We start from the raw sequence: 13735 nt of genomic DNA, 5'->3' as shown, positions 1-13735 counted from the left end.
CCGTGGACGAGCGACGCGCGCCTGCGCACAGAGCCCCACGCGCCCAGGGCGTGCGTGCCGCAGACCCCGCGGGAGGCTCCGCCCACACGGGGGGCGGGACCTGCGCGGGACCCTCCCTGTACCCCCAACGCCGCGTCACCCCGCCTCTCCACGCCCCGCTTCACCTCGCTCCCCCCACGTCACCCCCACAGCCCCGCTGCTCCTCGGGGACGCCTGTCCCTGGGATGCGGGGCCTCCTCACAGCCGCGAGCAGGGGGAGGTTGGGATACAGATGAAAGATTTAATCAAGTTAGCGCAGCCAAGCAATTTTCTAAAATATGAATAATAAAGAAATTACGGGGGGAGGGGGAAGGGGGGAGGGCTGCCCAGTTTTGCTCAGTGGTCAGGCAGGTGGACTGAAAGGTCCCTGGCCAAGGGCCCTTACCTGGGGTGCAGGCTCCACCCGGTGCCCCCCCTCCCCGTGGGAGGCAACCACCGGCTGTGTCTCTCACATGGATGTTTCTCTCTCTCCCCCTTCCACTCTCTTTGAAAAGCAATGGAAAAAATATCCTCCGGTGGGGATTAAAAAAAGAAAATTACAGAACAGAAATTGCGTGGAGTCTCACGGTGGCCACTTTGACTGTCAGGCATGGGAAGGGCATCAACATCCACTGTCCCAAGGTGGGAGCAAGACCCTGGTTCCCCCCTGACCCAGCTTGTTCCTGAGGAGGGTTCACCTGATGGCCCTAAGATGCCCCACGTTGGCTGTTCTAAGCTTCGGTCAGCTTTCACCTTCTGACTCGCCTTTTACCACGGTTCTGCTCTTCCATGCCCAACGTCTCAGTCATTTTTTGGACCCTACCGGTCCCCTGCCTGCTCCTGAGGCTGTCCCTCTACTTCCTGAGGCTGTCTATCCTCTTGCTCAAATCAGACCGATGTCCTGGACAGCTTCTCCTAGACTGGCTCCATTGTTTTCTACCTCCCAGGCCGTCGTCTTTCCTGGTTGATTCTTCCACTTCCCAATAGGCCTGCTAATAATCTATTAATGGGGAGTAAATTTCCTGAATTCTTACATGTCTAGGAATTTCATTATTTGTCCTCATAGCTAGAAAAATAGCTTGGCTGGATATAGAATTCTAGATGGAATTTTTTTCCTTAGGCGGAAAAAAAATCAACTCAATAGCATTGAGCACCCCGGCACCCAAATTATGGTCTCTAAATAGTATTTCCCACTAAAGGAATCAGGACCCCTTGGAGAACTGGCTGATTAGAGGTTTGGGGCAGGAAATTTTCAAGGTAAGCCTGAGACATCTTCTTATACCAGAAATTTTGGCCTGGGTGAGGATATTTTATAGCCACAGCCACAGAAATACTTAGCAAATGCCATGAGCTTTTTTGGTGTGTTTTTAAATACTGTAATCTATCTACGTTTAAAAGAAATGGAGAAACGCAAGCCATTCACCTCTCCGTGAAACAAAGATTAAAGCAGTTGTTGATGTTCTGTGTTGGTGAGGCCATGGACCAACAGCACTTCCTCACTGCACTGGAGAATATGCTGTTGGACTGGAGTTAGCCTGTCTTGGTGGCAATGTAGTTATATCCGAAAATTTAAATATGCATGCCCTTTGACCCAGAAACATAAACAGATAATATTTAAAATCTGCGTAACTGCACAAAGATCTATGTACAGGAATCCACACTGAAGCACTGTTCACAATAGTGAGACTTCGGAAACAACCGACTCCCCATGGACAGAGTAGTGGCATAAATGATGATACGCGCAGGGAATGAAACCCTGTCACCGTGCAGTTGAAACGAGCGAGGTAGGCTCTGGCCGGGTGGCTCAGATAAGCCAGGGCTGCAGGTTCGATCCCCAGTCGGGGCACATGGAAGCGTCAGCCAATGAATGCGTAAGTGGAACAACCCATCGATGTCTCTCCCTCTCTCCCTTCCTGTCTCTCTCTAAAAATAAAAGTAAAATTAAAAAATTACAAGGAGTAAGGTAGCTCTGTCAGGGAAGACGGTCATCATATATGTTACATGATAAAAGCGAGTTGCAAGAGAATGTGTCGGGTATGTTCCTAGTTTTAAAATATTTCCACGTACAGAGAAGAAATGTGCTCCCACGTGTCCTGCGGCGGTTGTGGCGCCCGGTGGCACTTTAGGACATGAAGTGTCCTTATCACACTTTGGTGCTGTTGAAATTCCTACAGCTAGCATGTATTTTGTAATCAGGGGGGGGGGGAAATTTAAGTAAAGAACAAGGGTCATAAAGCTTTATTTAATAAATATAACCAAAAGTTTCAAAATACTTTATTCCATAGGTTGCCAATTGGAGAAAAGATAGAAGAGTTAGAAGGAAATGTTTGACGAGATCGCGTGAAAGGGTGAGGAGAGAGGAAGGAGGCTGGGGAAAGGGGAGCAGTAGAGAGCAGGAAAACAACAAACACAGGTGGAGTCGAGAGGGGTGCTCAGGGCCCCGCGACTCTCCAAGTCCCACCTTTCATGGGTCACATCTCACAGGCATCCCTCCATCCCTCCTTGGCAATGACGGGAGATGCTGAATTGACATTTGCGTAATGAATCAGGACTCCAGAGATTCGGAAGTCCTCCCACAACCTGGAAGGCTGCCTCCTTACTTTCTACGACCGTCAAGATTGAGGTTTTCCCCCCTCAAGATTTAAAAATTAAAAATAAAAATAAAAATTGGCAAGCTCTAGCAGGGAATGATTTAGTCTTTCGGAACAGACTTCAAGATCCTCAAGGCTATCCTTTCTGACTAGGTCTTTTTTTTTATTAAATCTGAAATATTGGGTTCTGTCCTGATGCCCCCAGATCACATTTGAGAACAGAGTTTACTACACAGTTCATATTTTTCAAATCCATGGGGAAAGGATGGGAGGGTCAGATCTGGTTGTGGGGACACCATGTGCTGTGAAGTCAAAAAATCAGTTCAAAGGTAGGTGCTTAGGGCTCCAGGGGAGGCACGCGTTGCCCTGGCACGGAGCAGGCGAGCCTGGATAAAAGCGTGTGGCGTTGGGGCCTCTGAGCGGGGTCTGTGACTCAGGCACGTTTCTGGACCACCAGGGAGGGGACCAGGGGAAGGCTGGCCAAAACAGTCCCAGACACGGTGCTGTCCCGATATCGCTGAGTGTACTACAGGGGCGTGTGCAGTGTGCGGACTCCCAGAAACACCGGTGGGCAGACGGCAGGGCCAGAGCTCACCTCGGGCTCGCTCCTCACGGACCAATCCTAGTTTCCTAAAAGAAAAACCCCTAAAAAAAAAAATGTTTGCAGAAACCCATGGGCCTGAGGCCTTGCAGAGCCTCCCCAAGGACAGCAAGGAGCAGCAAGGACACCGACGTCAGTCAGAGAGCTCGTTTCTCCAGTCTTTATTAAAGCTAGGTCCTCCTGCCCACGGCTCCGAGCGGGGCGAAAGCGGCTGGGCCCAGGAGGGCCGTGAGTTCGAGGGCCGTGCCAGGAGGGATAGCACGGGGCCAGCCCACCTTGCCCTTGGCCCTCTCTGAGGCTCCTGTCCCGCAGGGAGAGGAGAGAGACGGGGCCCAGGACCCCTGCCCTCCTCGCCACCCCACCCCACCCCCTCACCCAGCCGGGCTAATCCATACCACCACCATCCAGGCCCTTTTCCCACCCACCGACTACTGTGCCTCCTACTCCCAGCCCCCGGCAGCTCGGCTGCTGGCTCTCGGGCCCCAGGGCCACGTCTACACTAAAACAGAAGGAACTAGGTCTAGAAGGGAATGCAGTTGCTTCAGCATCTGTGTTCTGGCCCCGCTCACACTGGTCGAAGAGGCGTTAAGGATGGGAGGGGTCTCACATGAGCTGTGCTCGGCCGTGGGCCCAGGGGTTCCCAAGGGCCCAGCCTGGAGGGTAGGGTGCGGGCCGGGTGTGGGCCTTGCATAGTTGGGTGCTTGGTTTGTGGTTGAGCCGGGGCTCCTGTCCACGCCCCAGAGGTGGGCCCCCACTGTGCAGGCTGGCAGCTCTGTGAGGAGGGAACCTAAGCGGAAGCACTGCCTGCTTCTCTCCTAGTTTGATGACAGGCAGTGCTCAAGGCCCTGCAGATGTCCCAGGGCCCTGGCTGGGATGTGAGAAATGGCCCTGCCACCAGCCTCGGTCACGCCACACCTGTGATTAAATCTGAGGGAGCACGGGGCTCTCAGGCGCCCACTTGCTCCAGGAGAGACGGCAGTCCAGGGGGTTGAAGGCTGGGGCCGGGGCCCCCACGGATCTCTGAGTGTGCCACCTCCAGGGCCAGAGGTGAGGGCCAGAGGACTCGGAGGGAAGGCGGAGGCTGAACGACCCGCAGGACTAGCACCTGGCCCATCTGGGTGCCCACGTGGGGTGAGGAGAGTGGGTGACTCCCGAGAATAAGGCTTTGAGCTCCCTGGGGACCTGCGACCCGCCCACCGGGGGCCGCAGATTAGGTTTCTGGCTTTTGTTCTTCCACCAGGTCCTTCGGCCCACACGGGAGATGGACCTAAAGACCCACGGCCGACGGACAGTCCGAGCCGAGGCTTCCCGGACGCATCTCCATCCCTCGGGTTAGGGACCGACGCCACCCTTCGGAAACCCCGCTTCCCCACGCGCAGCCCTTAAAACTCCCGGAGACCCTGAGCGCCCCGAAGGTCCCCGGGTCTCCCCCGGAGGCGCGGCCCGAGGGGGAGCCCGCGCCCGGCCCCCGCCGCGCACCCTGCCCCGGGCCGCCGGGCTTCCCTTCCCGCGCGGAAAGACCCGGTTCCGCGCTCGCCCGCCACCTGTCCCGAGGGCCAAGTCAACCCGAGTAAAATAAATAACGTGGCCCGACACCCATCCCTGCCTCGGCGCCCCCGGAATGCCGCCGTCTTTGTCGGGGTGGCTGCCGGGCCCCGCCGCCTCCGCGCCGCCCTCCTCTCCACGTGCGCCCCCCGCCAGCCGGGCGGGCGCCAGGAGGCAGCCGCGGGTCAGGGGCTGAGGGAAGGCACCGCACCAGGACTGGGGCCCTCAGCCCGAGAGGCCAGAGGAGGAAGGGGCAGGTGCGCGGCGCCGGCGCCGTAGCCGCCCGGGGAAGGGCGGGTGGCCGAGCGGGCTGCGGGCTCACAGGACGCTCTCCCCGTAGGCGCCCGAGGGCCCCGAGAACGGGGTCCTGGGCTCGGAGCCGAAGCTCGTTCCGCCCTTGAACTCCAGCAGGGTGCTGCCGCGCTCCCCCGGCCCGGCGCCCGCGCTGCTGCTGCTGCTGGGGGGCCCCTTGGCGGGCGCCTCGGGCTTGGGCGCGGGGGCGGCGGGCGCGGGGCCGGGCGCGCCGGCCGCGCCGCGGTGCGTCTTCATGTGCGTGAGCAGGTGCGAGCTCTGCGAGAAGCGGCGGCCGCAGTTGGCGCAGGCGTAGGGCCGCTCGCCCGTGTGCGTGCGCTGGTGCGTGACCAGCACCGAGCGCTGCGAGAAGCGCTTGCCGCACTCGGGGCACGGGAAGGGCCGCTCGCCCGTGTGGCCGCGCCGGTGCTTGGCCAGGTTGGAGCGCTGCGCGAAGCCGCGGCCGCAGTCGGAGCAGCGGAAGGGCTTCTCACCCGTGTGCGTGCGCCGGTGCCGCTTGAAGTCCGAGCTGTGGCCGAAGCCCTTGCCGCAGTCCGGGCAGCGGTGCGGCTTCTCCTCGGCGTGCGCCCACTGGTGCCGCGTCAGCGCCGCGCTCTGCCCGAAGCGGCGGCCGCACTCGCCGCACGCGTAGGGCCGCTCGCCGGTGTGCGCGCGCCCGTGCGCCGTCAGGTGGGCGCGCCGGCTGAAGCCCGCGCCGCACACGCCGCACACGAACGGCTTCTCGCCCGTGTGGCCCCGCACGTGCGCCGCCAGGTGCGAGCCGCGGGCGAAGCGCGCGCCGCACTCGGGGCAGGGGAAGGGCCGCTCGCCCGTGTGCGTGCGCCGGTGGCGCGCCAGGTGCGAGCCGTACACGAAGCTCTTGCCGCAGTCGGCGCAGCGGTGCGGCCGCTCGCCCGCGTGGTACCGCTGGTGCTTGGCCAGGGCCGCGCGGCGCCCGAACGTCTTGCCGCAGTCAGAGCAGATCCACGGGCTCTCTTCTTCGGCCAGCGCGGTGGACGCCGGCTCGGCCAGCAGCCCCCCGACCGCCGGCCCAAATGCGCGCAGCCCGCCGCCGCCGCCCCCGGGCCCAGCGCCGCCGCGGAAAGGGTCGCCGGCCAGCCCCGCGCCCTCCACCAGGGAGAGCCGGCCCCCCAGGGGTCCGGGCAGGGCGCGCCCGTCGGCCGACAGCCGGTCCCTGAAGTCCGGGAGGCCCAGGATCGGGAAGCCGTCCGGATGGAGCCAGGACTTGGGGTGCACGGGAAAGTGGAAGCCGAGCGGGTGCGAGGAGGGGCCTCCGCCCTCGCCCAGGCCGTTGCCCAGCTCCAGGAGCCGCCCGTCGGGCTCGGGGTCCTCCTTGCTCCGGGGCGCGGGCGCCTCCGCTGCGGCTGCGACCTCCGCGCTCGCCTCGGCCCCGGCCCCGGCCTCTCCATCCGCCTCGCCCGCCTCGGGCGCCTCGGGCCCGGCCTCCGCTCCCTCGGGCCCCGCCGCGAGCGCCGCGTCGCCGGGCTCCCGCCGCGGGCCGTCGCCGCCAGGCTCGGAGCAGCCGCCGCCGCGCCGGTGGCGCTGGAAGTCGGCGCGGAGCCGGAAGGCCTGGCCGCAGTCGGGGCAGCAATGCGGCCGGTCGGCCGTGTGCACCGCCTGGTGCCGCGCGAGCGCGGAGCTCTGGCTGAAGCTGCGGCCGCAGTGCGGGCAGGGGTAGGGCCGCTCGCCCGTGTGCGTGCGCTGGTGCGTGACCAGGTAGGAGCGGCGCCCGAAGCCGGCGCCGCAGAAGGCGCAGCGGTAGGGCCGCTCGCCGGTGTGGATGCGCCGGTGCGTGACCAGGTGGGACTTGTAGACGAAGCGCTTGCCGCAGTCCGGGCACGGGAAGGGCTTCTCGCCCGTGTGCGTGCGCTGGTGGATGGCCAGGTGCGAGCGGTAGACGAAGCCCTTGCCGCACTCGTCGCAGCCGAAGGGCTTGACGGCCGCGTGGTAGCGCTGGTGCTTGGCCAGGCGGGACCGGTGCGGGAACACCTTGCCGCACACGTCGCACGTGGTCTCGGGCCGCCCCGCCTGGGCGGCCGCCTCGTCCGGGAAGGCCCAGGGCGCCAGCAGGTCCACGCCCGGCGCCTGGCCCGGCAGGAAGGGCTTCGCCTCCGGCCCGTCCGCCAGGGCCCCGAGGCCGCCCGGGTCGAGCCCCCAGCCCTCCGGAGTCCGCGCAGAGTCGGAGTCGTCGTCGTCGTCGGGGCCCCACGTCCCTGGCACATCCCCCACACCATAGGCCGCCGACCACAACCCCGGGGGCTCATTCTCCTCCTCCGCCACCTCCGCCAGGAAGTCCTCGTCTTCCTCGTGGTCCTCTATGTCCTCGGTCCAGAACCAAGCACCTGAAGGCGACAAGGGAAGGCCAGAGGGGCGCTGAGAACAGGCCGTCGGGGCCCCTGCGGGCGTCTGCTCTGGGAAACCTCGGCCTCGGCGGGACCGGCTGCCCCGGCGCTCTGCTCAGCTTTCCTCCCTCTCTGGGTTCTTCTCTCCAGCCAGCAACCAGGGCTCTCCCTCCTACCCCAGAGCAGAACCAGGAAGGGCTGCCCTGGGCCAAGGGGAGCTGGGGCGCTCTGCACTCACCCCAAGAGGCTCCAGCACCTGCCTGGGCACAGCCCAGGCCTCCCTGCTAAGCCATCCCCCAGCTCCGCTTTTTCTGAGCAGCTGTGCCTCCGGGAGATGGTCCTGAGTTGGGTGAGACTGCGGGTGACCTGCAAGCCACCTCCTGTCACAAAAGGACAAGGAGTCCCAAGTTCCTGTTGTCTCGGCCCCTCCACCGAGCCACACCCGACCCCTCCCTTCAGTGCAGAGCATGGGACTGGGGCCAGGTCAGTAGGGCTTCCTGGTATATAAAGTGGGAGCGATGGGAGGCCTGCCATGGTGACCCACCCTGGAGGGAACTAGTATTTACGGCACAAGCACCCAGTCACACAGGGAGCAGAGGGCAAACACCTGGCCCAGGCGTTCCCAAGCACCTGCACACTTTCTCATGTGCACTGTGCTGTGTGTGTCCACGTGGGGATGCATCAGGCTGCAGCCCACCGGCATGGGAAAATACGGCCAGAATTCAAAACTCAGATGTGGCCCAACTTGTCAGGAAGCACAAGGCAGGAATACACTTATGTTCTGCAAGGCTGCAATCTAGAAACACAGAAACCCTGTTGGGTCAGAACAGTCAGCATCAGTCCTGCCCAGACCCAGAACCTCGACTGGCTCAGCTGCACAGAAATGGAGGGAAGGGAGGCCGTTCAGCAGGCAGGCTGCAGGGAACTCACCCTGCACAGTGACACCTGTAGACAGGTGACACATCTAGCACTATGCTTGCATCCTACCCACCTCACTCTGCAGGTGGTTGGGGCTGGGGGTGAGGGGTAGAGGAGCATTCCAGGCCTCTAGCCAAGTTCACGGGCACATTGTGGCTCCACCCCAGGACCCTCTCAGAACCATGGAGAACGGGGCACATCAGGACCCCATGACAAGAGACTGGCCAGCACCGGCCTGTGACCCCTTCACCTCCGGGTGGCTTTTCTGAGATGTGCCTCTAAGACCCTCTGAGACTCATCACTGACATCCCAGTTTCATTCTGGAGGCAGCAGCAATATTTCTCGCTGGCCAGAGCCCCCATGATTCTGGAGTCCAGGAGAGATTCCAAGAGGATCCCAGAGAATGGACACCTGGGCAGAAAGCACACCCTGACACAGTAGAGAGTGAGGCCTGAGGCCCAGCCCACTGAGGGCAAGTCAGGTCATCACCACTTGAAAGGTCATGTGCAAGGTGAGACTAATCCCCCTGCCCTGCTGTTTCAGAGGGTTGTTATGAGCACAAAACGTACGTGGGGAAATACTCTGAAGAACACACGTGTAGGCAGAGCACTGTCTGTGTTTGTTTGTATTTTTTATTTTAAAACACATCTATGAGTCTATCCAGGCATGTGACTGGCAGGAGACATCCAGGGACCCTCACTAGGCTGGTGTCATTCCAGCCCAAAGCCCAGTACACCTACTGTACGCAGGCCTCCCCGGAACCTTCTGAAACACTGAAAACAACTCACAGACCTCCACGAGACACCTCCACAGAACCAACAGTCCGATGTCCTCAGGGTGGAAACTACAGATCAGTTCACATTCTTTATTTTCCAGACCAGATGGAGGAGCAGAACCAGAGCCAGAGCCAGGCCCCAGGTCTCTGGAGACATCTGCCACCCAGAGCGCTTCCTGTAAGAATCTCTCCACAATCTCCTCTCTGGAAGATCCAGAGCTGCCTGCCGGGGCCAGAGGCCTGTCCCCAGGCCTTCCAGGGAGAGGAGGGAAGGATAAGAGGGACCCACTGTTCAGAGATGGCCAAATGGTTGGAGAAGCCAGAGCAGAGCCAGGGCAGAGTCTGCTCGGCACCTGTAGCTAGCCCCTCTGAGCGATGATAACTTAACAACCGGCCCTCATTTACAAAACAAAACAAAACAAAAAACCAGAGATTCCAAGGCAAGGACAAGGGATCATTTTTAAGGCCTCCTAAAAGGAAACTCTAAGTTCCTAAGGACACCCCCCCTGCCCTCCCAGGTCTCCACAGATTGAGACCAACAGGAGCCAGCCCACGAAGGCAGAAGTTAGCCCGTGGTGACCACACTGTCTCCACAAAACCCACCCCACAGCCCTAACCACCAGTATCAGGCCGAGGCAGAAAGCTAAGGTGAAGGCCAAAGTCTGGCCTCCAAAGGGCTGTGTCGGCAGGAACCCCAGGAGATCCTGTCTCATGCTCACCTGTATAGACACCAGTGACAATGTCTCCCTCCTCAGGACGGGGGCTGTCTGGGACCCAAGGTTCCTCTCCTTGTTCCAGCCGGGAGATCAGATCCGGCTTGGGGATGGGGTATCCTGGCATGGAGAGAAACAGAGGGCAGCTGTGGCTGTGCCCGCAGGCCCCACCCTCACGCCAGAAGCACTGTCCTCAACTCCTCAGTTCCTCTCCTCATCCTTTCCAGAACCAGCCCTCCTACCTCCCTGCTCCACTCTGGAAAATCCCACATTCCCTTCTCTCTAGGGCATTGCCCCGATACCCCCGGCTCTCCTGCCAAGCCCCTCCACACCTGCAGGGTGCCCACTCCTCTCCGCTGCCATCCCTGGAGGCCTGGCGGCTCTCCAGAACACATCCACCTGGCTCATGGCACTGCTGGGCCATACTGGGGATCCCATGACACTCTGCCCCATCCAGAAGCTGGGTTGTCCCTGAGGTTTCCCTGGGCTGTGAGCTGGCTCCAGCACCCCCTTCTCCAAGACCCTGTGGCTCCAGAAGCCACCCTCACCGACAGTTGGCCGCCATTGCACCAGGAGGCGCTTTGGGGACAAAAGGCCCCTGCTTACCCAGGGACACCAGGATCCCATAGTTCTCCTGCATGACTTCCTTATAGAGGTCCCGCTGCTCGGCAGCCAGCCCTTCCCACTCCTCCAGGGAGAAGTATACAGCCACATCCTCAAAGGTCACCAGCCCCTGGGGAACAAAGCACCCGGTCACTGCTCCAAACTGCCCAGGTGAAGGGCAGGGCTGCAAAGGGAGTGACGGAAGATGACCTCAACAGGACGACTGTGGCCCTGAAACAGGGAGCCCACGGGGACACCGCCCAACCCCATTACCAGCAGACCTGCAAAAGCCCAACAGTACTAGGGGCTTCCTGGCCTTGCCAAGGCCCTTCTAGACAGGGACTCCATTCCCATCAGAGATCAGGGACCCAGGCTCGGAGAGGGCGAACACCCAGCTCACTCGGGGCAGGGGCAGGATTCACAGAGGTCAGGACGAGGAAGCCCAGGCCCTCACGGCTGTGCTGCGTGCCTGCCTTGTCCCCTCCTACTTCACCGTCCGGCTCAGGCCAGCGGTCGCGTCAGCATTGTGAGGGCCCAAAGCTGGCTGGACAAGTGGCACCAGCTAAACTGAGTGTGGGCACTGGCGCCCGATCTCACTGGGCTCAGCAGGAAATCAGAGCCTGGACAAGTGGCAGGCACTCTAGGTGCGGGGCACAGCCTGATTCTGGAGACAGCCAGGCCTCTGAAGGAACTGCTCAGAACCGGTGAGTGGGTGGTGGTAAACGCCATCGGGACATTCCAATGGCCTGGGGAGGGTGGGCCCCAGGCGAGTAGAACCACATCCCGTGGCCTTGGGGATGGAGGTGCCTGGCACTTTCTGCAGCCACATCCCAGCTCACAGCCTGGGCTCGGCCTGTGGACACAGTGCCACTGCCCTGCCAACAGGGGTCTCTGGGACAGCAGGTGGCAAGCCCCCTGGGGAAACCCTGCCTGGTTCCTGGGAAACTGAGCTCTAAATGAGAGGGCAGCTCACTTGAGACCCAGCTGCCAGGTCGTCCAGGTCGTCCAGGTCGTCCAGGTCCTCCAGATCCTCCAGGTCATCCTCCCCAAGCACGGCTGGAGCCCGGGAGGCCTGCGGGGCTGAGGGGAAAGATCTCTGAGGGGCCAGTGGCCTCCAGCGCTGGGCCGCAGCCCTGGCCACCTTTGTGCATCCAGCAAGCAGGGGCAGGAGCTCCTGGTGACTCCATTTCAAAGCCTGGGCCCTGACACCCCAGCTCCAGCTCCAGCCTATTGGGCCAGAGAGCCCCCAGCCTGCCTGCCCCACCCCCGCCCCCCTTCCCCGAGGTCCAGCTCCTTTTTCTTACCCTTTTCCTGCAGGACTGGGGACTGGGCAGCACCCCCACGGCCAAGGTGCTCCGGGGTCCCCGACGCTGGACTCCGCTCCTCGGCCAGCTCCTCGTCCGGGTCCTGGTCCTGCAGCTCCACCTCTGCCGGTGGTCCAGTGGCCTCCAGCTGCTCCTCCGGCCCCAGCCGGCCCTCCTCCGCCTCCTCCTCTTCCCCCTGCTCTTCTCCCTGCTCCTGGTCGGGGTCACACTCGGGCTGGTCCTCCGCCCGCTGCAGTGGGGCAGCCAGGGAGCCGGGCGCCGGGTGCAGGGCTGCCATCTTCTCTGGAGGAAGCCTCAGCTTGGCCTGGAACACAGACGGGCAGGGGGCGGTGATGGGCCGCTGGCCACGCACAGGCTCCTCCACGGCCTCGCCTCACGCCAGCCCTGGGAAGGAGGCAGGTGCTATTCCCCCCGCAGCACAGCAAAGGCAAGAGACCAGCAGGGCTCCTGTGTCGCTCCTCCCACAGGCCAAGGCCCAGGCCCAGGGGCTGGGGCTCCCTGGCACCCAGAAGCCGCCTCTGTCCCGCCTCTCGTGCGCTTCCTGCTGGTTCCAGCCCCATTCTAGATTCATATCACTGAGCCCAAGGCTGCAGGTGAAGGACTACACCTAGGAGCACCCCTGCCAACTCCAGCCTCTCCCAGAGTGACCTCCTTGGTCTCCATAGCTCCCTGGGTGTGTGAAGGTGCCTGAAATGTAGAAGCACGTGTGCCGTGTGTCGCTGCAGCCACCCCCGGAAGGAAGCACTCCTGCCCAGCACCTGGGGCAATGAGAATGCCAGCAAGGGTTTCCCAACTGCCCCCCACCTCGGGCTCAGAGGAGGATTTTCTCACCCAGACCTCAGGCTGCAAATTCAGGCTGAGCCCAGACGCCATGCCAAGCCCAGCAGAGATGCCTCCTGCCTGGCCGCCACCCAGAGCTGACTCCCACAGGCCAGGCCGCCGTATCCAGGGACCCGCACTCAAAAGAAAGGCCATGGCTTTGGAATAAACTGACCCCACGCTTGCCCTGCCTCCACACTTGGGCAAGTAATATCCCTCTCCCTGGAGCTTTCTTCCCCTCTTCCTCACGCATCCTCCGGAGGCAGCTCCCTGGGTCCAGTCACACACAGCACCCTGGCCTCTGCCCTCGCAGCACCCACATTTTTTATACACTTATGGAATTGTCTGCTCATTGCCAGTCTCCCGGGTACAGTCAACCCTAAGAAGGCGGAAGTTCCCTTTGCTCACCTCCAAATGCCCCCACACCAGACACAGAGTGAGCGCTCCAACGTTTATTGAAGAAATGACTCTAAAGCCTGCAATCAGTGCGACGAACGTGAAACTTCAGAAGCTCAGGATTTTGGCTCCACTGTCACACTCCAGAACAGACTGACCACCGTCGAGGGTCCCACCCCGGAGGCACTGGAGAGTCTCTGCCTCCAAAGAGGTTTGGCCCCAAGTTCCTTCTCCCAAGAAGGGCACCTGCTGGAGAGCAAGGCCCAGCAGCCACCAAGGTCGGCTGTCACCCAGCATGTGGGACCGGGCCCAGCACAGCCTGACACCCCATATACCTCGACCCAGAATCCAGGACAGAAGGGTTCTGAGAAATGGACCTCAGTAACTTGAGCACTGCGTGTGTTTTGTCTCCCCAGGCCAGGTGTATGGTGGGGATGCTCCCGGACCTGCCCACTCTCCTTTCTTCTCTGCCCAGCCTGTCAGCCCACCAGAGACCGGCTCTGCGTACTTCCCAGCACCCGATTCCAGGTCAGCAGCCACAGAGGGTCAGGTGAGCAGCAGCATCTACACAAACCCTGGGTCACCCCAGGCCCTCATTTCCGCTGGAGCCCTACACCCTAAGATACAGTGCTGCAGACAGAACTGGCGGTGACTAGGTGCCCTCCACCGGGATCAGGGAGGACCCCAAGGGCATAAAGAAGTGGCAGAGCATGAAAACTGTTAGAAATGCCCCACAGAAGTGGGTAAGTGGACTGAGAAGTAGGAGAGGTGTGTGGG

The 13735-nt window shown here is 61.6% G+C and overlaps 1 protein-coding gene across 1 annotated transcript; it reads right to left on the bottom strand.

Moving 5' to 3' along the window:
- Window positions 1-4885: 4885 nt before the first annotated feature.
- ZNF316 (zinc finger protein 316) lies at window positions 4886-13348 on the bottom strand. The gene is made up of 6 exons (XM_087817010.1): window positions 12971-13348; window positions 11723-12047; window positions 11392-11498; window positions 10422-10548; window positions 9822-9935; window positions 4886-7409 (listed from the first exon to the last, which is right to left on the bottom strand). Exons 2-6 carry the CDS (start codon window positions 12018-12020, stop codon window positions 5074-5076), a joined length of 2982 nt encoding a protein of 993 aa, XP_087673136.1. The 5' UTR covers window positions 12021-12047; window positions 12971-13348; the 3' UTR covers window positions 4886-5073.
- Between the last annotated feature and the right edge of the window lie 387 nt (window positions 13349-13735).

This window comes from Miniopterus natalensis, chromosome 4 (assembly GCF_054644295.1).
Source record: "Miniopterus natalensis isolate mMinNat1 chromosome 4, mMinNat1.hap1, whole genome shotgun sequence".
NCBI classification, from domain to species: Eukaryota; Metazoa; Chordata; class Mammalia; order Chiroptera; family Miniopteridae; genus Miniopterus; species Miniopterus natalensis.
The sequence above is the reverse complement of the archived record's forward strand: the minus strand, read 5'-3'. Positions and strand labels throughout refer to the sequence as shown.

Coding starts and splice junctions, on each gene's coding strand:
- ZNF316 (XM_087817010.1), bottom strand. CDS start 12,020: ATGGCAGCCCTGCACCCGGCGCCCGGCTCCCTGGCTGCCCCACTGCAG. Junction 10,549..11,391: donor ACCTGGCAGCTGGGTCTCAA/GTGAGCTGCCCT, acceptor TTTGTTCCCCAG/GGGCTGGTGACCTTTGAGGA. Junction 7,410..9,821: donor TGTCACTGGTGTCTATACAG/GTGAGCATGAGA, acceptor TGTCGCCTTCAG/GTGCTTGGTTCTGGACCGAG.